Genomic DNA, 23,785 nt, shown 5'->3' on the forward strand with positions numbered 1-23,785 from the left:
GAAATACAGACAAGGATTCAAGAGTTGCTCAACCTCTCCCCAGCTCAGCACCTGTCCCAGCTCTGCCTGACTCACTCCCCCAGCCCTCAGTTTCCCCAGCTGATATAAGAGGCAATGCTAGAGTCACTGATTTCAATAGTCCAACCAATGAAATGTACTTTGCACACACACCCCGCCCCCCGCCCCCCATCCCCCACCAGGTGAGGAGGGAGGGCAGGCAGATGTGTGAGGTCACAGAGAACTGGTCGCTGGGATATGGATCCCTGGAGGGTAGAGGCCCAGTTTCCCTCCTTTTCTGCTTCCCCCTCCAGTTATCCCTTTGGGACCGTCCCCACACCGGGCACAGGTGCACAGAATTAGAGATGTGGAGACTGAGGGAGGTGCAGAGAGGGACAGAGAGCTGCCCAAGTCCTGAGGGTGCACCCAAGTCACCAATGGCAACAGGGGCCTGAGCAGGGAAGGCCGCGGGTGGGAGCTCCTGAAAGCAGGTGAATCAGCGCCCTTCCCCCTCCGGCTCTGCCCCGCAGGTGGGGGGAGGAGACGCTGCCCGATGGAAGGACGCTCAAGTACTGGGTGAGTCCGTGCGCCGCGTGCCCTGCGGCCGCTGTCACCTTCCCCCGGGCCTCCTGTCCTCCTCCCTCACTCCGATTCCCCTCCTCACGGCTCCTCTTCATTCCCAGACGGCGGCCAACTCGTGGGGCCCAGCCTGGGGAGAGAGGGGCCACTTCCGCATCGTGCGCGGCGCCAACGAGTGTGACATCGAGAGCTTCGTGCTGGGCGTCTGGGGCCGCGTGGGAATGGAGGACATGGGTCACCACTGAGGCCGCGGGCACCACGCCGGGAAGAGCCCTCTGTGGGGCAGCAGCCCCCGCCCCGCCCGCCCCACGGAGCTCCGGGCCCCAGGGGCCTAATCCTCGCGCGCGCGAGGGTTCCGCTGACCCAGCGCCTGGCTTGGGAGCCTCGGGCAGGCGAGGCTGGCGGAGCCCCCAGACCTCCCAGCGGGGGCCGGGCAGGGCCTGGTCAGGAAGGAGCAAGACCACCGAAGCTAGGACACCCCCTTCTCCGGCCCCACCACTCCACCCCATCCTTGTACTCTTATTTCTCAAAGATATTTATTTTTCTTTTCACTGTTTTAAAATAAAAACAAAGTATTGATAACTATGTATCTTGGAACGTCTGGGCGTGGAGAGCCAGGCCAGAGTTTGTGTGGCGTATGGTTAGACATCAGAAAGGACTGCCTGAGGCCATGCTGGTAGGCAGGGGTGGGGGGTGGGGTGGACCAGAAATCTTAGCCTCCATTCAGCCCTAATTGTCAGTGGCCCTGGACACTGACCCACTTGGAGGTGGGGCATGGATGGCATGGCCTTTGGCCCCTAGAGAGTCGTGGGCTCGTGGGAACCACTTCTCAGACGCTGAGTCAGCACCGCCTGAGGCGGGGGAATCCAACCCACCAATCAGCAGAACTGGTGCCAGTGCCCAGCAGGCAAGGGGGGCACAGCCCCACAGAAGCTGGAGCCTCTGTCTCTGCAGATCAGCCTCTCCAAGCCACCCAGGCAAAGAGGACCCCCCTGCTTCTCCTACCCCTAGGCCAGGCTGGGCCTGCCTCTCTGAGCCCTCTCCCTCCTCCACCTCCCGATGCTCCCAGTGCCAGGAGAATTAAGTCCAGGCCTCGGCCTGGCATTCAAGGCCATCAGGACCCACCCCACCAGCCTCCTCACCAGCTTCTTCACCCAGTGCCCAGGCGACTCCAGAGTCCTCACTGATCGCTAATGTCCAGTGCACACACAGACCACTGGGCATTTGTACATGCTGCTCTCAGTCCAGATGCCCTTCTGTTCCACCCCCACCCCCACCCCCCGTCCCACTGCTGTTTCAAAGCCAACTCCAGGGTTTCTTCAATCAGACAGTACTGGTGGAGAGTAACTGATGTGCCAGGTGCCGTGCAAGGGACCCATGAGTCCCCAAACCACCACCACCCCACTTAGCATGGCTTAGACACCCCCTCCCTGAGCTCATCTGCATCTTGCCCTTTCACCAGTATTTCACGTTTCCTTCTTATGCTGGAAGTTCCTTGGGGGCAGCGACTGGGTCTGGTTCATTGATGAGTCCTGGTACCCACACCTGTACACGGGATAAGGTGATGTTACAGTTTGTGGAATGGTTGAATGAATATAACCCATTCTTTTCCCCCCATTCCCTTCTCAAGACTCCCAGCCCACCCCTCTAGGCACCGAGGTCAGTGTGAAACCCTGCCTTTCCCGGAGCTCAGCGAGGCTGTGCGTGGTGATGGGGCCTCCCATGGCAGGAATCCTCCTTGCCCCCACCCCCAGCTGAACAGGAACGCGGGGGAGCCAGAGTCGCTGAGCAGAGGCAGCAGGGAGGTCTGTCCCCTGGCAGGCATCTCCTCAGGGCCAGCCTTGTCGCCCGGGGCCGCTTGGGCATCACCTGAAAGGAATGCGGGGTGACCGATAAGCCGCTGCCTTTGTTTCGTTTCCTGTTTGCTAGGACGTCCCAAGCCGGCCCGCCTGTCCCCAAGGAGCCAAGTCTGGCCCGGGGCCCTGGGGACAACGAAGGGAGGGGAGTCCTGAGCAGGGGTGACGGGGGCTGCCCAGTTACTACCCGCCCTGCGGCTTTGGCTGCCAGACGCGCCCACTGCTCCCATCCCGCTGGAAAAACCCCGGTCCAGGGGCGCGGCTGGAATTTTCTACAAGGACCTTTGGCGGAAGCAGTGGGGGTTGGGAAAGGGAGGGGAACAGGGACGCGGCCGGGTCTCCAGGCTCTTAGCTCTGCCAGCCCTGCTGGGAGGCCTGACCCTGTGGACCCAAGTGGGGTCGGCCCAGCTCTATTCCTGGGCCAGGGGCCCCAGGCCCGCAAGGTCCGCTGTGGAGTGGGAGAGCGTGTGAATGGGGTTGGGGGAGGGCTTAGCGGGTGCCTCGTTAGCCACCCCTGGTTCTCTCCATGAGAACCAACACTCAATGAACATGTTGTTGTAAAGGGAGAGGCAAACCAAGGACCTCCAACCAGATTACTGCCCTTGAGTGGGTCCAGAAAGAAATTCTGGCACCCCAGCATCCTGCTGTGTGTCCTGAGGCTAGTCCCTTGCTCTCTCTGGGCCAAGGGCGTCCTTAGACAAACCTGAGTTTGAAAGCCTACTCTGCTTGTTCCCCACTGGCTATGTAATCTTGACCTCTCAGAGCCTCTGTTTTTCTATCTTTAATGGGGATAATAGTACTCACCTCCTGGAGTTATTGGGAGGATTAAAAGAGACAAAGTATGCTAAGCATTTAGCACCATGCTTGGAGCTTATTAAGGGCTCAATAAATGGTAACAGCTCCAGTCTTCTAAAGGTTGGGGTGGACTTGATAATGTAAATCTTTTTCATAATGAGTTGAACATTTATTTAGTGCTTAACCACAGCCTTCTGACAACACGTTGTTCTGAGTGTTTTACATATATTTAATACTCATTTAATACTAAAAATAAGCCCCTATTTCCTTATTTTGCAGATAAGGAACAGAAGCATAGAAGAATCTGAAGGTTGGTTGAGGCAGGATTAAACCCAGGCTGTCTGACTTCTCATACTAATCAGCTTTGTACTAATAGTGGTTGTTTGGTCCAATGTCTTTTTCCAAGTCCTTTCCCTGTTTGACAAACTCTTATTCATCCTTCAAAACCCAGCTCAAATGTCTCTCCTCTGGAAAGCCTTTCCTGGTGTCCACCTTCTAGACCTCCAGTGACTCCAGCATACATCCCTGGCACAGACAACTTTTCCTCCCACAAAAGGTTGGGGCAGGAGTTTTTTTCTTAGTCCCGTCCTTTCTTATGCACCAAATGTTCCGCTTGGGCATTCATTCTGGTCTCCCATGGAGCTCTGCAGGGTCCCAAGGCACCTGACTTTCGTTTCCCGAGAGCTGCTGAGTTACATCACTTCACTAGTGCTGATGCTTCACATCTTCCTGGTATCTTGCCAAACCCCATCCTTGCCAGGTGCCCATTAAGGGAAAGGAATCCATGCCTACTGAGTCTGCAGTGGGCCAGGCCTTGGGCTGAGCGCTTCACACACTTTAGCTCATTTGATCCTACAAACAACCCTGTGAAAAAGTGTATCTTTAGAAACCAATGCCAACAAGTGAGGTGACCCTGGGAATCTAAGGGGGGCGGTGAACTTCCAGATTGTGAGCAGGGCTAGTGGACCCAGGCACAGCCGGAACCAGGGATCCAAATCCTGCCAGGACTCACTCACATACTCTGCCTCTCTCTCCCCTGCCTCTCCCTCTCTAGACTAACTCTGCCATGAGGTAGGACATTTGACCAATGACAACTCCTGAGCCTCTCACATTTTCACAGCCATCTTCTCAGTTTTGACTCAAAACAGAACAGAACAGGGAAGGCTTCCGATTGGCCCAGCTCTAATCAGGTGTCCACCTGTGGGCCAACCATCTATAGCCAAGGGACAGGATCATACATGCCATGACTGCCTTGGCTGAACCAGTGTTTGGAGGAGAAGATCCTAAAGAAGGGGAAGACTGCTGTTCCAGAGGAAAGGAGGGATGCTGACCAGATGATGGAAACAGTCCATAATAGCTAGGGACTACTGTTACCACCATTGGACAGATAAGGAGATAGAGGCTCAGGGAAGTATGGGATTGGTCAGGTCACTTAACTGATAAGTGGTACATCTGGATACAGCCCACACTGCCTACCACTGAATTTGTAGATCAACCCAGAAAGATGACTTTGTGGGTCAGAGAATGAGACGTTCCTCCCCCAGCTTCTCCCTGATGACTCATTCCTGAATGCTGGGAGATAACTTTTCTAGAATCCCACCCATTTTGTGAAAATTCTGTGGCTCTGACACTAACACCCGAGGCAGTCTTTCCAAAGTAAAGCAAAGCTGAGTCTGAGCAGGCCTTCCAGGAGAGCATCCTGCTTCCTGCTCCAAGGGGAATAGCACGGTCCCCACCGTGGGATGTGATGAGATGGTTTGACAGGAGCTGTTTGTTTTGAGAGCAGAGGTATGAGTGAATGAATGGGTGCACACAGGCAGGGCCCAGAAGCACGGTCAACGTTGGCAGCAGGGCCCCCTGCTGGCTGAATCTGCACCGCACCCACCACAGCCCAGAGAAGCGAAGAGCAGGGACCTGGGAGACACCTGGAACTACGCAGCTACCCGCATGCACATTTCACAGACTCCCTGGGTGAGTCCTCATAACTGCTCCATGAAGCCTGGAGACCGGCCCAAGGAGACAAACAGAAAGGGGCAGATCTGGTAACGCATCTCATTCTGTTGGACTCCAGGGCCCCCCACTCTGCACCTCTCACCCAGATGTTGTGCCCCAGCCTGGCCAGGAGAGGGCTTGGAGGTTCCTGTGGCTCTGTCACCTGTGGCTCTGTCCTCCACTCAGGCTCCCCTGTCTCCCCCCAGCACACACAACCTCCCTAGGAAAGCCTCTAATTCAGAGCCAGACAGACCCAGGCTCAAAGCCAGGCCCCACTGGACTCCCCGAAGCTCACTTTCCACTCTGAACCTCAGTTTCCTAGTCTGTAAAATGGGAACAGTTATCTCTGCCATCTCTGTGTGGGAGCTGACCAAGATTGAACATTTCCCTAAGAATGAGGAAACGAGGGAAACAAGCTGGGCCCACGGAGAGTCAGACTGAAGAAACTGGTACCTAATGAATCAGAGCAGAGATGTGCAGTCACCTTAAAGGGCCAGGCTGACTCTAGGTCCTGCAGAAGCTGACAGTCCTAGGTGAAAGTACTGACCCATCTAAAGTAATAAAGCACCCTCAGATAAAGGTGAGTCCCCGTGATCCTGAGATACTGAGTTTGTCCAGGGAGAGGCTGCTCTGGCCATCAGACCAGTGGCCAAGCTGAGTCTGTGTTAACGATGGACAAGGTGGGTGTTATTGATGGGCTTTGAGTAGTTCCTTCCCCCGAGACAGGGTAGTACTCTGGAGACCTGGATGTGGGGTCTTAGACTGGGGCCATTAACCCAGGGTCTCAGCCTCAAATGTCTTTGGGACTAGACAGATACAAGGTGAGCCAGGAGTGTCAGAATAGGGAATAGAGGGGCCTGCGTCCAGCATGTATTGGAGAGTGCACACTTGCCTAAAGGCATTCAGAATCAATGACTTTTTTTTTTTAATTTATTTATTTGTTTATTTTTGGCTGCGTTGGGTCTTCATTGCGGTGCCCAGGCTTTTCTCTAGTTGCGGCGAGCAGGGGCTACTCTTCATTGCGGTGCGTGGGCTTCTCACTGTGGTGGCTTCTCTTGTTGCGGAGCACAGGCTCTAGGCACGCAGGCTTCAGTAGTTGTGGCACGCAGGCTCAGTAGCTGTGGCACAGGGGGCTTAGCTGCTCTGCGGCATGTGGGATCTTCCCGGACCAGGGATTGAACCCGTGTCGCCTGCATTGGCAGGTGGATTCTTAACCACTGCGCCACCAGGGAAGTCCCCAGAATCAATGACTTTTAAACACAGGATGCCAGCCTGCATCACTCAGGGTCCCAACAGGAAATGGCGTGTTCTAATGAAGAGAACTTGGGCAGAGTTTATTTTCAAAAGGAATAATGACAAAGTAGGGCATAGGGGAGTCGCAAGAGCTCTGAGGCTAGCAATAACATAGCTTTCATTCCCCTAGGCTGCAGGGTCAAAGGGAGGGAGCGGTGACCAGGCTCTGATGGAGAGTTATGTAGAGCAGAGGTGACCTCATGGTGAAGGGGCAGGGGAATAAATACCTCAACCTCACTCTTTCCCCTCCCTCTCCTCTCCTGCTGGCTCCTCATTTACCAAACCCCACAGGAACCGTGGCTGTGGACTTTCACATGGACAAGAAATAAAGTTCTATCTTATTTAAACCACTGTTTTTTAGGGTCTTTTGAAACAGCAATCTAGCCCTAACCAACACACACATAAAAGGAAACATCTGCCAAGAAGATATAATAATCATGAACTTATATGGATCATAAACTTATATTTATTTTGATGAAACATATAAAGCAAATCTGTCAGAACCACAAGGAGAAAGGCAGGAATTTATAAACCAAGTGGGAATTTTATTTTTCAAAGTGGGAAATTCTAATTAAGCTTTCTTAAAACCAGTGGATCACATAGAAAAACATTAGTAAAGATACAGAAGTTAGGACAATGTAATTAAGAACTTCATCTGCTAGATAAACATAAACTTTACACCTCCTTACACACAGAATACCCATTGTTTTCAAGTTCACATGGAGCACTTTTTAAAATACCACATATATGGCCATAAAGGAAGTCTAAAATTTTTTTAAAGAATCAATTTCATTGGGACTTCCCTGGTAGCAGGGTGGTTAAGAATCCACCTGCCAATGCAGGGGACACGGGTTCGAGCCCTGGTCCGGGAAGATCCCACATGCCGTGGAGCAACTAAGCCCACGTGCCACAACTACTGAGACTGCACTCTGGAGCCTGCGAGCCACAACTAATGAAGCCCACGCACCGCAATGAAGAGTAGCCCCCGCTCACCGCAACTAGAGAAAGCCCGTGCACAGCAATGAAGACCCAACGCAGCCAAAAATAAATAATAAATAAAATAAATAAATTTTTTAAAAAAGAATCAATATCATTCAGTCATGTTCTCTAGTCCCAATATGATAAAATTAGAAACCAACAATAAAAAGTTGGCCAAGGAAATCCAATATATTAAGTTAAAAACTCATTTCTAAAAAAAACAAAAAACAAACTTGTTTCTAAATAATAACCTCTGTATGAGACAAGGAGAACATTATAATGAAAATTACAAGATATTTGAAACTGAATAACAAGTTAAAGTGGAACTTGGAGGAAAAATTATAGCCTTAAATGCATTTATTAAAAACAGGAAAGATTGGGACTTCCCTGGTGGTGCAGTGGATAAGACTCCGTGCTCCCAATGCAGGGGGCCTGGGTTCGATCCCTGGTCAGGGAAGTAGATCCCACATGCATGCTGCAACTAAGAGTTTGTATGCTACAACTAAGGAGCACGTGAGCCGCAACTAAGGAGGCCAGGAGCTGCAACTAAGGAGCCTTGGAGCCGCAACTAAGGAAGCCACATGCTGCAACTAAGGAGCCGGCGCTCCACAACTAAGGAGCCTGCCTGCCACAACTAAGACCCGGTGCAACCAAATAAATAAATAAATAAATAAAATTTTTTAAAAAACAGGAAAGATTGGCAACAAATGAATTCAGCATCCAACTCAAGATTTTAGGAAGAGACTGTCAGAAAACCCAAAGAGAGTAGAAGAAAGGAAATAATAAAGCAGAAAATAATGATATGGAAAATAACAAAAAGTTGAACTAATTCTTTAAAAGTCAATAAAATAAATTATTAGCACAAAATACACAATATTGGGAACAAAAAGAAGGCTATGACCAGAGATGCAACCAAGGTTTTAAAAAAATCACTAAAAAACACCATGAGGACCTAGTGTTCTGGCAAGATATCAGATTAAGAAAATATGAAAAACTCAGGAAGTAAACCCAAAAGGTTGGAATAGATTACAAGAAGTGGGAGCAGAAAACCAAAAATGATTAAATGTGGGAAATTCAAACAAGCATGGACTTTATAAAAATAATTTTAAAGGCTGACCTGGGGGATAAAATAAACAAGGTAGACTAAAAACTGGAAAACAATCGAATTATAGGCAGGAAGCTATGATCAGAGTTCAAAAGCATTCTAAGGTCCTTGATTGCTCTAGAATTGATTAACTTTAGACTTTGTTAACTGAAGTATGCACGTTAAAATTTTAAGGATGACTAATGAAAGAACAGAAATAGAATGCATTCTAAACCAGCAGAGAGGAAACAAAGGGAGTGCAGACAGTCCCATCAGTTCACCCCCAGGCAGGAAATGACAAATGGAAGAAGCAAAGGTAGTCAGTTTCCAAGATGGCCCCAGTGATCCCTGCCTCCTGGGACCCATACCCTCATGTTATCCCCTCCCATAATGTGTAGGCTGGACTTAGTGACTGGTTTCTGTTCAATAGAATGTGGTAGAAGTGATGGTATGTCACTTCCAAGCAGGGCTGGCTTTCTGGGAGTACAGCCTGTGCTCTCACACAGGGTAACTTCCTCAGAAGGGCTCCATGCTCTGTTTAATGCTCTGCTCTCACTGACTTGAAATTCCTAACAATTTTTAAATAAGGGGCCTCCCAAATTTTGTAGCCAGTTTTGCTTCCAAGATCAGATTATAAAAAGGGTTACCAGATGTTATTCAGGAAGCCCAGTCAAATTTGAATTTTGAATAAGCATGAATGATTTTTTAGTATAAGTATGTCCCATACAAATGTTGAAATATTATCTGAAATTTAAATTTAGCTGGGTATCCTGTGTTTTTATTGGCTAAATCTGGCAACCCTATTAGAAAGGGATGGTGGCTTCCATTTTGGTTGCTCTTTCTCTGAGCTCTCTATCTCTCTCACCTTTCTCACATCACTCACCCTGGGGAAGACATGTATAAGTTACCCTACAGAGAAGCCCACGTGGTGAGGAACTGAAGACCCCAGCCCCCAGACATGTGAGTGAACTTGGAAGCTCATCCTCCACAGACCCTTCTGGTGGCTGCATCTCTGGCTGACAGCTTGACTGCAACCTCCCAGAGAGCCTGAGCCAGAATTATCTAGCTACATGGTTCCCGGACTCTGACCCCAAGAAACAGTGTGAGATAGTAAATGTTTGTTGTTTTGAGCTGCTCAGTTTTGGGGTAATTTGTTACAGAGCAATCAATAACAATTGATAATACTCATGATAAATGGGAAACACAAAATAAGATATAGAAATAAAATCTTAAATGCTGGCGATCACACTAAATGTAAATGAACTGATTTCATCATTGAGTAGATTATCAGTGTGAATGAAAACGCACAATTCAGCTACATGCTGTTCATGAGAGATACACTTAAAACAAAAATATGGAAATATTGAAAGCAAAGATATGAAAAAACATACCCCAGGTGTAGCAGACAGTCTATTTTCTGACCAACAGCATGCCCCAAATCTTTTGCTCTTTGCTGTACAATCCTGATTTTGTTTTTAAGGCAGTAGGCAGAGATCTGTTGGTCCAGGAGGAGTGCCTTTACCCCAGGCCAGTTTATTTCTTTTTTTTTTTCTTTTCAAAAGTTGAAGTAGGACTTCCCTGGTGGCACAGTGGTTAAGAATCCGCCTACCAATGCAGGGGACACAGGTTTGAGCCCTGGTCCAGGAAGATCCCACATGCCGCGGAGCAACTAAGCCCATGTGCCACAACTACCAAGCCTGTTCTCTAGAACCCACGAGCCACAAGTACTGAGCCCACATACCACAGCTACTGAAACCCGTGCACCTAGAGCCAGCGTTCTGCAACAAGAGAAGCCACCGTAATGAGAAGTCCACGCACCACAACGAAGAGCAGCCCCTGCTTGCCACAACTAGAGAAAGCCTGCTCACAACAACGAAGACCCAACGCAGCCATAAATAAATAAATAAATTTATTTTAAAAAATTAAGTATAGTTGATTTACATGTCATGTTAGTTTCAGGTGTACAACACAGTGATTCAGATAAATATATATGTATATATATCTGAAATATATATATGTGTGTGTGTGTATGTGTGTATGTATATATATATATATATACACATACACACATACACACACACACATCTATATATATATTCTTTCTCAGATTCTTTTCCTTTATAGATTATTACAAAATATTGAGTATATTTCCCTGTGCTATACAGTACCCAGTTTATTTCTTGTAGTGTAAAAGTACCAGCTCCAAAAGATTTATTATGATTTGGTCTAAGCCAATTGTGGAATCTCATTTCTCTTGGTCAATGATTAGGGAAAATGTGCTCATGTGACCCAGTTCTGGGAAATGAGATGTATAAGGGAAATCTTCTGGGAAATGTTTCCTTCCTTTTCCCTTTCTCCTGCCTGGTACATGGACACAATGTCTGAATGAGTAGCAGTCTTTTTGCCATCTTGACATAACATATGTGAGCACTAAGGCTCACAAGCTAATGTTGATGAAGAAGAAATGCAGAGCCAGCCTGGGTACCTGGTGGCATCACAGAGCAGCTAAAATAATGCCAACAAGAGTCTAACTCTGGAATTTTTGTTGTTTAAAGGAAATATACCCCACTTTGTTTCAGCCTTTGTAGTTGAGGTTTGTTATTTGCAGCTAAATGCATTCCTAACAGGAACATCAGATGAATAATAAGCCAAAGGAAACTGGTGTAGCTTTAGAAATATCAGATGAAATGCATTTTAAGTCAAAAGGCACGATTTTGAGGATGAGAGGATCATTACATAATGGTCAACAAGTAAATGTTACCAGGGAGATGTAATTCTGAACTTCTTTGAATCTAACAGCGTGGCCCTCAGATTATATTTTTCCTATAAAAGGACAGATAGTAAATATTTTAGACTTTTCAGGTAATACAGTCTCTATCTCAACTTATCTTTGCAATAGTAGTAAGAAAGCAACCACAGATAACACATAAGCAAAAGAACATGGCTGTGCTCCAATAAAACTTTATTTACAAGAACAAGGAGTGGGCCAAATCTGGTCCACATACCATAGTTTGATACAATGCAAAACTTGAGACAATTTCAAAGAAAGATGAGTGGATTCACAACTCTCCCAAGGATTTTATCTTTCCTTTCTCCATAGTTACTAAATCAAGCAGCCATAAGATTAATAGATATGCAGAAAATTTGAATAGCATAATTAAGAAGCTTGTTCAAACAATCAGAAGATTGACATTCTTCTCATACAATAAGGGAAATTTTATAACAATTGATCACATACTAAGTCATGAAGCAAGTCTGCCCACAGAGTGAAGAAATGATATTGTATAGGCCATCTTCTATGATTACAATAAAATGAAATGAGAAACCCATCACAAAAAGATAACCCTAAGTTTGAAAATTAAAATCATACCTCCAAATATTTAATAGGACAAGAAAAAATACAAAATTAGGAATTAGCTGACAATGAAAGCATTACATTTTGAAATTGAATGCAGCTAAAGCAATCCTTGATGGGTATGCATATTCTTAAATACATTTATTAAGAATTGCACATTAGTAAAGATTTCATATTAATGAGCTGAGCATCCAACTTAGGAAACTGGAAAGAAAACATAATAACATCCTTCCCAAATAGCAGAAAATAGTGACAGATTCTGGGAGGGCTCACGCCAACGAGTACTTCCCAGAACTTCTGCTGCCAGTGTCCTTGTCCCCACGGTGAGCCACAGCCCCCCCCCCCCGACCTCTGCAGGAGACCGTCCAGCACTAGCAGACAATAGGTAATCATTGGTCTCTGACTGTGACACACATACTTCATGCATTTGTCACTGGTCTCTGGCATTTGAGGATGATGTTGCTGAGAATGGTTACCACCTACATGTGCAGTTGCAGCTACAAATTCTGAGCAGGGAGAGAAAAACCTCCAGGGGAATATTATTGAGAATTTTACATGATGGCAATCTATCAGGAAAGGCCAGTCCACATTAAGGAGAATGAAAACTGAGAAGAATTGTTGGAAGTCACTTCACAAAGGTAAATTGCTGTGCACAGAGGAGAGAATTTGAAACCAAGAGCTCCTAGAAAGAAGAACATTCTAAATATACGCACAGCCATCTCACCCTCAGGAGTCAATACTGAGTTTGAAGTGATTGAAGAATTAGCCTTTAGGAATAGCCTGCATGGAATAACCACAGATTCTCCAGAGGGCAGACAGCAGAAGCAAGAAGAACTACAATCCTGCAGCCTGTGGAACAAAAACAACATTCACAGAAAGATAGACAAGATGCAAAGGCAGAGGGCTATATACCAGATGAAGGAACAAGATAAAATCCCAGAAAAACAATTAAATGAAGTGGAGATAGGCAACCTTCCAGAAAAGGAATTCAGAATAATGATAGTGAAGATGATCCAGGACCTTGGAAAAAGAATGGAGGCAAAGATCGAGAAGATGCAAGAAATGTTTAACAAGGACTTAGAAGAATTAAAGAACAAACAAACAGAGATTAACAATACAATAATTGAAATGAAAACTACACTAGAAGGAATCAATAGCAGAATAACTGAGGCAGAAGAACGGATAAGTGACCTGGAAGATAAAATAGTGGAAATAACTACCACAGAGCAGAATAAAGAAAAAAGAATGAAAAGAAATGAAGAGAGCCTAAGAGACCTCTGGGACAATATTAAATGCAACAACATTAGCATTATAGGGGTCCCAGAAGGAGAAGAGAGAGAGAAAGGACCATAGAAAATATTTGAAGAGATTATAGTTGAAAACTTCCCTAACATGAGAAAGGAAATAACCACCCAAGTTCAGGAAGCGCAGCGAGTCCCATACAGGATAAACCCAAGGAGAAACACGCCAAGACACATAGTAATCAAACTGGCAAAAATTAAAGACAAAGAAAAATTATTGAAAGCAGCAAGGGAAAAATGACAAATAACATACAAGGGAACTCCCATAAGGTTAACAGCTGATTTCTCAGCAGAAACTCTACAAGCCAGAAGGGAGTGGCATAATATACTTAAAGTGATGAAAGGGAAGAACCTACAATCAAGATTACTCTACCCGGCAAGGATCTCATTCAGATTCGATGGAGAAATCAAAAGATTTACAGACAAGCAAAAGCTAAGAGAATTTATCACCACCAAACCAGCTCTACAACGAATGCTGAAGGAACTTCTCTAAGTGGGAAACACAAGAGAAGAAAAGGAGCTACAAAAACAAACCCAAAACAATTAAGAAAATGGTCATAGGAACATACATATTGATAATTACCTTAAACGTGAATGGATTAAATGCTCCAACCAAAAGACACAGGCTTGCTGAATGGATACGAAAACAAGACCCATCTATATGCTGTCTACAAGAGACCCACTTCAGACCTAGGGACACATACAGACTGAAAGTGAGGGGATGGAAAAAGCTATGCCATGCAAATGGAAATCAAAAGAAAGCTGGAGTAGCTATACTCATATCAGATAAAATAGATTTTAAAATAAAGAACGTTACAAGAGACAAGGAAGGACACTACATAATGATCAAGGGATCAATCCAAGAAGAAGATATAACAATTATAAATATATATGCACCCAACATAGGAGCACCTCAATACATAAGGCAACTGCTAACAGCTATAAAAGAGGAAATCGACAGTAACACAATAATAGTGGGGAACTTTAACACCTCACTTTCACCAATGGACAGATCATCCAAAATGAAAATAAATAAGGAAACAGAAGCTTTAAATGACACAATAGACCAGATAGATTTAATTGATATTTATAGGACATTCCATCCAAAAATAGCAGATTACACTCTCTTCTCAAGTGTGCACGGAACATTCTCCAAGATAGATCACATCTTGGGTCACAAATCAAGCCTCAGTAAATGTAAGAAAATTGAAATCATATCAAGCATCTTTTCTGACCACAATGCTATGAGATTAGAAATCAATTACAGGGGAAAAAACGTAAAGAACACAAACACATGGAGGCTAAACAATATGTAACTAAATAACCAAGAGATCACTGAAGAAATCAAAAAATACCTAGAGACAAATGACAATGAAAACACGATGATCCAAAACCTATGGGATGCAGCAAAAGCAGTTCTAAGAGGGAAGTTTATAGCTATACCAGCCTACCTCAAGAAACAAGAAAAATCTCAAATAAACAATCTAAACTTACACCTAAAGGACCTAGAGGAAGAAGAACAAACAAAACCCAAAGTTAGCAGAAGGAAAGAAATCATAAAGATCAGAGCAAAAATAAATGAAATAGAAACAAAGAAAACAATTGCAAAGATCAATAAAACTAAAAGCTGGTTCTTTGAAAAGATAAACAAAATTGATAAACCATTAGCCAGACTCATCAAGAAAAAGAGGGAGAAGACTCAAATCAATAAAATTAGAAATGAAAACGGAGAAGTTACAGCAGACACCACAGAAATACAAAGCATCCTAAGAGACTACAAGCAGCTCTATGCCAATAAAATGGACAACCTGGAAGAAATGGACAAATTCTTAGAAAGGTATAACCTTCCAAGACTGAACCAGGAAGAAACAGAAAATATGAACAGACCAATCACAAGGAGTGAAATTGAAACTGTGATTAAAAATCTTCCAACAAACAAAAGTCCAGGACCAGATGGCTTCACAGGTGAATTCTATCAAACATTTAGAGAAAAGCTAACCCATCCTTTTCAAACTCTTCCAAAAAATTGCAGAGGAAGGAACACTCCCAAACTCATTCTATGAGGCCACCATCACCCTGATACCAAAACCAGACAAAGATATTACAAAAAAAGAAAATTACAGACCAATATCACTGATGAATATAGATGCAAAAATCCTCAACAAAATACTAGCAAACAGAATCCAACAACACATTAAAAGGATCATACACCATGACCAAGTGGGATTTATCCCAGGGATGCAAAATACATTTCCCTTTTTTTTTTTTGCGGTACATGGGCCTCTCACTGTTGTGGCCTCTCCCGTTGTGGAGCACAGGCTCTGGACGCACAGGCTCCGTGGCCATGGCTCATGGGCCCAGCCACTCCGTGGCATGTGGGATCTTCCCGGACCGGGGCTCGAACCCATGTCCCCTGCATTGGCAGGTGGACTCTCAACCGCTGCGCCACCAGGGAGGCCCTCATTCTTTTTTTTTTTAATTTATTTTTAACTTTTTAAATTTTTATTTGAGTATAGTTGCTTTACAATGTTGTGTTAGTTTCTGCTGCACAGCAAAGTGAATCAGCTATACATATACATATGTTGATGAACATTTGGGTTTTTTCCAGAAATGTGTTTTTAAATTTCTAAACATGTGGGAATTGTTTATTGTTATCAATTCTTAACTTAAGTGCATTTTGGTCAGAGAATATTTATGTGTATGACTGATTCTTGACCTTAAGACTTGCTTTATGGCTTGGTATGTGGTCAATGTTTGTAAACGTTTCATGCGTGCTTGGGAAGAATAAGTGCTGGGTGTTGGAGCTGCTTTGTGTCAATAAATCAAGCTTGTTACTTGTGTTGTTTAGACCTTCCATATCCTTACTAATTTTTTTCCAGTTAGAAATATGTCAATAATGGAGAAAGGTGTTTTGAACTTTCCCACTTCAAACTGTGTATTGTTGACTTACTATTATTACTAATGTATTTGAGCCTCCACCATTTTACCATTTGCTATTTGTCCCACTTTTGCTCTGTTTTTTGTTCTCCATTCTTATTTTTTTAAGAGTAGACTGAATTTCTGTTTTCTGCATTTTTACTCCCATTTAATGTTTTTGACACCATATTTTACATCTTTTTGTTTCACATATCCCTTAACTATTTATTGTGGATATAGATGGTTTTACTACTTTTGTCTTTTAACCTCCCTACTAGCCTTTTTATTTGTTTTATCTTATTTTATTTTTTATTTTTGGCTGCGTTGGGTCTTTGTTGCTGTGTGGGGGCTTTCTCTAGTTATGACGAGCAGGGGCTACTCATCCTTGCAGTGTGTGGGCTTCTCATGCGGTGACTTCTCTTGTTATGGAGCATGGGCTCTAGGCGTGTGGGCTTCAGTAGTTGTGGTGTGGAGGCTCTCGAGTGCAGGCTCAGTAGTTGTGGTGCACGGGCTTAGTTGCTCCGCAGTATGTGGATCTTCCTGGACCAGGGAGTAACCCGTGTCCCCTCCTTTGATAGGCAGATTCTTAGCCACTGTGCCACCAGGGAAGTCCCCCTACTGGGTTCAAACGTGGTTGATCTACTACCTTTACTGTGTTTGCCTTTACCAATGAGATTTTTCCTTTTGTAATTTTCATATTTCTAATTGTGGTATTTTCTTTTCCACTTAGAGAAGTCCCTTTAACATTTCTTGTAAAGCCGATTTCGTGGTGCTGAGCTCTTTTAGCTTTTGCTTGTCTATAAAACTCTTTAACTCTCAAATCTGAATGAAAGACTTTCTGGGTAGAATATTCTTGCTGTAGGTTTTTTCCTTTCATCACTTTAAGTATATCACACCACTCTCTCTGGCTGGCAAAGTTTCACTAAAAAGTCATCTGATAGCCTTATGGGTGTCCCTTGTACATAACTTGTTGCTTTCCCTTTGCTGCTTTTGAGATTCTCTCTTTATCAATTTTTGCCAATTTAATTACAATGTCTCTTGGTGTGGACCTCTTTAGGTTCATCTTGTTTGTGACTCTCTGTGCTTCCTGGACTTGGATGTCTGTTTCCTTTCCCAAGTTAGGGAAGCTTTCAGCTATTATTTTTTCAGATAAATTCTCTGCCCCTTTCTCTCTCTCTTCTCTTTCTGGGACCCTTATAATGCAAATGTTAGTATGCTTGATGTTGTCCCAGAGTTCTCTTAAACTATCCTCAGTTTTAGAAAATTTTTTTCCTTTTCTCCATTCAGTTTGGATGATTCCCACTACTTTGTCTTCCAGTTTGCTGATCTGTTTCTCTGTATCATCTAATCTACTATTGATTCCTTCTAGTGTATTTTTCATTTCAGTTATTGTATTCTTCAGCTCTGCTTGGTTCTTCTTTATATTTTCTAACTCTTTGTTAAACTTCTCACAATGTTCATTCATTCTTATCCCAAATTCATTGAGCATCTCTATGATCATTACCTTGAACTCTCTTTTGGGTAGATTGCTTATCTCCCCTTTGCTTAGCTCTTCTGGGGATTTATCTTGTTCCTTCATTTGTAGCATATTCCTCTGTTGCCTCATTTTGCCTAATTCTCTATTTTTCTTTCTTTCTTTTCTTTTCCTCTTTTTTTTCCTTTTTTTGGCCATGCTGTGCGGCATGTAGGATCTTAGTTCCAGGGATCGAACCCGTGCCCCCTGCTGTGGAAGCGCAGGGTCTTAACCACTGGACCACCAGGGAAGTCCCTCTATTTTTATTTCTATGTATTAGGTAGGTCAATTACATTTCCTGATCTTGGAGAAATGCCTTTATGTAGGAGACATCTTATGTGGCTCAACAGCACACTCCCCTCTGGTCACTCAAGCTATGTGCTCTAGTGGTGCCCCCTATGAGGGCTACATGGGCCCTTCTGTTGTGGTGGGACTGACTACTGTAGGCACACTGGTAGGTGAGGCTGGCCCCCAGACCAGCTGGCTGTCGGGCTCTGCCTTGTGTGGAGGCTGCTGGCCCACTGGTGGGCAAGACTGGGTCCTGGTGCTAATGAGCTAGAGAGAGGATTCCAAAATGGTGCTTACCAGCACCAGTGTCCTGGCGGTAAAACAAGCTCTCCACAATGACTGCTGCCAGTGTCTGTGTCCTCAGGGGGAGTCCCAGCTGCCTCCTGTCTCTCCAGGAGGCTCTCCAAGATCAGCAAGTGGGTCTGAACCAGGCTCCTTTCAAATTCCTGCCTCTGTGCTGGGTCTTGAGACTGTGAGATTTTGTGTGCACCCTTTAAGGGTGAAGTCTCTGTTTCCTGTAGCCCTCCGGCTCTCCTGGACACAAGCCCTACTGGCCTTTAAAGCCAGATGTTCTGGGGGCTCATCTTCCCAGTGGAAACCCTGGGCAAGGGGGCCCGATCTTGGGCTTGGACCCCTTACTCCTTGGGGACAAATTCTGCAATTGTGATTATCCTCCTGTTTGTGGGTCACCTAACTGGGAGACGTGGGTCTTGACTGTACCTCGTGTCCACCCCTCCTACAAGTCTCTCTGTGGTTCCTTCTTTATATCTTTAGTTGTGGAAAATCTTTTCTGCTCGTCTTCAGGTTGTTCTCATCGACAGTTGCTCTGTACATAGCTGTAATTTTGGTGTGCCTGTGACAGGAAGTGAGCTCAGGGTCTTTCTACTCCATCAACTTGGCCACAGCCTGAGTTTCTGTTTCCTTACTCCACTTTTCCTGTCTACTGGCTTGAAAATTAACTCTTATTCCTTTGAAATCATTGACTCTATTCTTAGAGTGCTTATTTTTAAAATTTTACATTGCACACGTAACAAAGCCTGAATTTAATATTCCAGCTCACTTTCCAAACAATACAAGAACCTTGGCATACTCTAACTGCAATGGCTGTCCCCTTCTACCTTGCAATCAAGTTTCGTTTCAGTCTGTCCTTTTTTTTTTAGCCCACAAATTTGCCATCATGCTCATTATATTATAAAACATTTGTTTAGATTTATCTACATGTTTATCATTTTCTTTTCTCAACAATCCTCCTTGCATCTCAGGTTTGTCTTCTTCCATCATTTTTCTTCTTTCTAAAGTACATACTTAGGGAATTCCCTGGTTGTCCAGTGGTTAGGGCTAGGCACTTTCACTGTCGTGCACCCAGGTTCACTCTCTGGTCAGGGAACTAAGATCCCAAAAGCCATGCGGCCAACCCCCCCCCCGCCCCCCGCCCAGAAAAGTACACACTTAGACATTCTTTTAATGTAGGTCTGTTGGTGGTGATTTTTTTTAATGTTTATTTTGAGATAATTGTGTCTGGGAACTAGGGAGAGCCGCTGACCTGAAATCACTTTAACACACTTCCAGGGTCCCTGTTCAAGCTGGAATCTCAGACTCAGGTCTCCCCACTTGCTACTGGCCCCATCTGTGCTCCTGACTGTGGGGCTGAATAGGCATTCACCTTTACATATCACCCCTCCCTAAATGTGTACCCCTCATAGATGTGCGTTCAGGTCACAATTTTGTTTTGTTTCATCTCCTTAGGGATTTCACTTGCTGGGTTATAAAATAACAAGTTATTGGGTTTTGTTTGTTTGTTTGCAGCATCTGGTTCTTTTGGAGTAGGAAGGCCTTTCAGAGTACCTAGTCCACCGTACTGCCAGAAGTAGATGTCCTATTTTTTTTTTGAAGTATAATTACTTTACAATGTTGTGTTAGTTTCTGCTGTACAACAATGTGAATCAGTCATATGTATATATATATATATATCCCCTCCCTCTTGGACTTCCCTCCCATTACCCCCATCCCTCCCATCTAGGTCATAACAGAGCACCAAGCTCAGCTCCCTGTGCTAAACCGCAGGTTCCCACTAGCTGTCTATTTTACACATGGTAGTATATTTATGTCAAAGCTAATCTCCCAATTCATCCCACCCTCCCCTTCTCCCTCTGTCCACACTTCTGTTCTCTACATCCGCATCTTTATTCCTGCCCTGGAAATAGGTTCGTCTGTACTATTTTTCTAGATTCCACATATATGCATTAATATACGATATTTGTTTTTCTCTTTCTGACTTACTTCACTCTGTATGACAGTCTCTAGGTCCATCCACATCTTTGCAAATGACCCAATTTCATTCCTTTTTATGGCTGAGTAATAGTCCATTGTATATATGTACCACATCTTCTTTATCCATTCATCTGTCAATGGACATTTAGGTTGTTTCCATGACCTGGCTATTGTAAATAGTGCTGCAATGAACATTGGGGTACATATGTCTTTTTGATTTATGGTTTTCTCAGAATATATGCCCAGTAGGGGGATTGCTGGGTTGTATGGTAGTTCTATTTTTAGTTTTTAAAGAAACCTCCATACTGTTCTCCACAGTGGCTATATCAACTTACATTCCCCCCCGACAGTGTAAGAGGGTTCCTTTTTCTCCACACTCTTTCCAGCATTTATTGTTTGTAGATTTTTTGATGATCGCCATTCTGATCAGTGTGAGGTGATACCTCATTGTAGTTTTGATTTGCCTTTTTCTAATAATTAGTGATGTTGAGCACTTTTTCATGTGCCTCTTGGCCATTTATATGTCTTCTTTGGAAAAGTGTCTATTTAGGTCTTCTGCCCATTTTTTGATTGGATTGTTTGTTTTTTCAATATTGAACAGCATGAGCTGTTCATATATTTTGGAGATTAATCCTTTGTCCGTTGCTTCATTTACGAATTATTTTCTCCCATTCTGAGGGTTGTCCTTTCATCCTGTTTATGGTTTCCTTTGCTGTGCAAAAGCTTTTAAGTTTAATTAGGTCCTGCTTGTTTATTTTTATTTTCATTACTCTAGGGGGTGGGTCAAAAAAGATCTTGCTGTGATTTATGTCAAAGAGTGTTCTTCCTATGTTTTCCTCTGTTTTTTGTTTGTTTGTTTGTTTTGTTTTTTTTGCAGTATGCGGGCCTCTCACTGTTGTGGCCTCTCCCGTTGCGGAGCACAGGCTCCTGATGCGCAAGCCCAGCGGCCATGGCTCACGGGCCCAGCCGCTTCGCGGCATGTGGGATCTTCCTGGACCGGGGCACGAACCCGTGTCCCCTGCATCGGCAGGCGGACTCTCAACCACTGCGCCACCAGGGAAGCCCTCCTCTTAACAGTTTTATAGTGTCTGGTCTTACATTTAGGTCTTTAACCCATTTTGAGTTTATTTTTGTGTATGGTGTTAGGTAGCGTTCTGATTTCATTCTTATACATGTAGCTGTCCAGTTTTCCCAGCACCACTTGTTGAAGAGGTTAAATCTCCGGCATTCCTATACACTAACAACAAAAGATCAGAAAGAGAAATTAAGGAAACAATCCCATTTACCACTGCACCAAAAAGAATAAAATACCTAGGAATAAACCTACCTAAGAAGGCAAAAGACGTGTACACAGAAAACTATATAACACTGATGAAAGAAATCAAAGACACAAACAGATGGAGAGATATACCATGTTCTTGGACTGGAAGAATCAATATTGTGAAAATGACTATACTACCCAAAGCAATCTACAGAGTCAATGCCATCCCTATCAAATTACCAATGGCATTTTTCACAGAATTAGAACAAAAATTTTACAATTTGTATGGAAACACAAAAACCCCGAATAGCCAAAGCAATCTTGAGAAAGAAAAATGGAGCTGGAGGAATCAGGCTCCCTGACTTCAGACTATACTACAAAGCTACAATAATCAAGACAATTTGGTACTGGCACAAAAACAGAAATATAGATCAATAGTACAGGATAGAAAGCCCAGAGATAAACCCACGCACCTATGGTCACCTAATCTATGACAAAGGAGGCAAGGATATACAATGCCCTTTACATTTGAGTTCTTATAATTTTGCTCCTCTTCTTTGTATCCTTGAGCAATTGATAGTATTGTTTTGCTTGTTTTTGAACCTCATATAGTTATCACATGGTACATATCATTCTGCCTTTTATGTTCAGTATTACAGGTGAGATTTGTCCAAGTTAACACACAGCACCTCCCTTAGATTCAGGTCCTCCTCTAGGGGTTAAAGTGTCAAGGATCAACCAGGAGCCTTCCCTCGCCCTTCTAAACCACATCTGGGTACCCAGGATCCTGGAATTCCCTTGCTCCAGGGGCCCAGAACCTGTTTCCAAGGCCAGAGCAGTCATTTCGCTAGTTTTTCTCCTGAGGTTGACCATGAGGCCATGTACCCCCTAATCCTAAGGGGTGTCCAGGATGGCTGTTTTGGGGGGATGGGTTTGGTGGACAGAGTTTAGACAAATTGACTGATGTGTGAGGTCCTTCACTGTGTAGGATGGACCCGGAGTGAGAACAGAAGAGGCATGGGGCCTGAGCCTCCAGATTATTCTTGCCCTTGGCCTCATAAATGTTAGGGGCAGGACTGTCAATAAACACATATATAGATTTTTCAGTGCATTCATCTTTATCTTTTTTTTTTAGCTCTAACATGATTTAGTTATGCACCATTCTATTGTTTTTAATTTTTCACTACACACAGCATTGTAATGAACATTCTTATACTTGTCGAGTTAGAAGTTATTTCCAGAAGTGAATTGCTAGGTTAGAGGGTACGCACATGTTGAACTTTACTAGATTTTGCCATATTGTTTTTCAAAGTGGTTAAAAGTTAAACCCTCTTTAGCATTAACAGGAATGCCCATTGTTCCACATGCTCACCAACACAATATATTCAGCCTGAAAACGTTGCCAATCTTCACATTACCAATTTGAGATATAAAATTATATCGCATTGCTGCTTTAATTTGTATTCCAAAAATTTCAAGTAAGGCTATAAACATTTTATATATTTGTATGGTCTCCCTCTTTATGTCCTTTACTCACTTTTCTTATGAGTTGTTTATAATCTTTTATTGATCTGTAGTTCTTTATGTAACATGGATACTAATGCTTTGTTGTATGAACCATATATATGTATATATATACATCTTCTCCCAGCCATGAGTCTTGGCTTTTAATTTTGTTTATATTTTTACTATACAATACTTTGGAATTTGAATGTAGTCAAATCTATCTGAAGGTCAATCTGAGGGTCATTCTCCTCGCCTTGTATTTTCTTGTTTATGCTTCTTGTAGCTTGAAATCTTTACATCATGACGTCTAGAAAAGATTTTCATTTAAAAGTTTAAAATTTTGGGGCTTCCCTGGTGGTGTGGTGGTTAAGAATCTGCCTGTCAATGCAAGGGAGACAGGTTCGAGCCCTGGCCGGGGAAGATCCCACATACCGGGGAGCAACTAAGTTTCTGCTCCACAACTACAGAGCCTGAGCTCTAGAGCCCACATGCCACAGCTACTGAAGCCTGCAAGCCTAGAGCCCGTGCTCCACAACAAGAGAAGCCACGACAATGAGAAGCCCGCATACTGCAATGAAGAGTAGCCCCCGCTCACCGCAACTAGAGAAAGCCCACGCACAGCAACAAAGACCCAACACAGCCAAAAATAAATAAATAAATATTTTTTTAAAAAGTTAAAAAAAATTTTTTTCACATTTAATATCCCTCTGCATTGACTTTGGTAACCAGAATGATAGGAGGGTGCAAGTCTCTTTTTTTCCACATGGAAAACCAAATTCCCACCATTTATTGGAGGGAAC

The 23,785-nt window shown here is 43.9% G+C and overlaps 1 protein-coding gene and 1 pseudogene across 5 annotated transcripts in view; one reads left to right on the plus strand and one right to left on the minus strand.

The window, feature by feature from the left end:
• Positions 1–1,158, plus strand: part of TINAGL1 (tubulointerstitial nephritis antigen like 1) — a 33,891-nt gene extending 32,733 nt beyond the window's left edge. For all 4 annotated transcript variants that reach the window (XM_082614878.1, XM_082614880.1, XM_082614879.1 and 1 more), the window contains 2 exons: positions 528–573; positions 681–1,158. In XM_082614878.1, the coding sequence (XP_082471004.1) occupies positions 528–573; positions 681–821 (187 nt within the window). In that variant the 3' untranslated portion in view covers positions 822–1,158. The remainder of the gene's footprint in view (positions 1–527; positions 574–680) is intronic.
• Positions 1–23,785, minus strand: part of LOC309799101 (methylosome protein WDR77-like) — a 460,959-nt pseudogene that overhangs the window by 128,626 nt on the left and 308,548 nt on the right. The window lies entirely within an intron of this gene.

Source organism: Mesoplodon mirus (genome assembly GCF_964341445.2).
Source record: "Mesoplodon mirus genome assembly, chromosome: 3".
NCBI lineage: Eukaryota > Metazoa > Chordata > Mammalia > Artiodactyla > Ziphiidae > Mesoplodon > Mesoplodon mirus.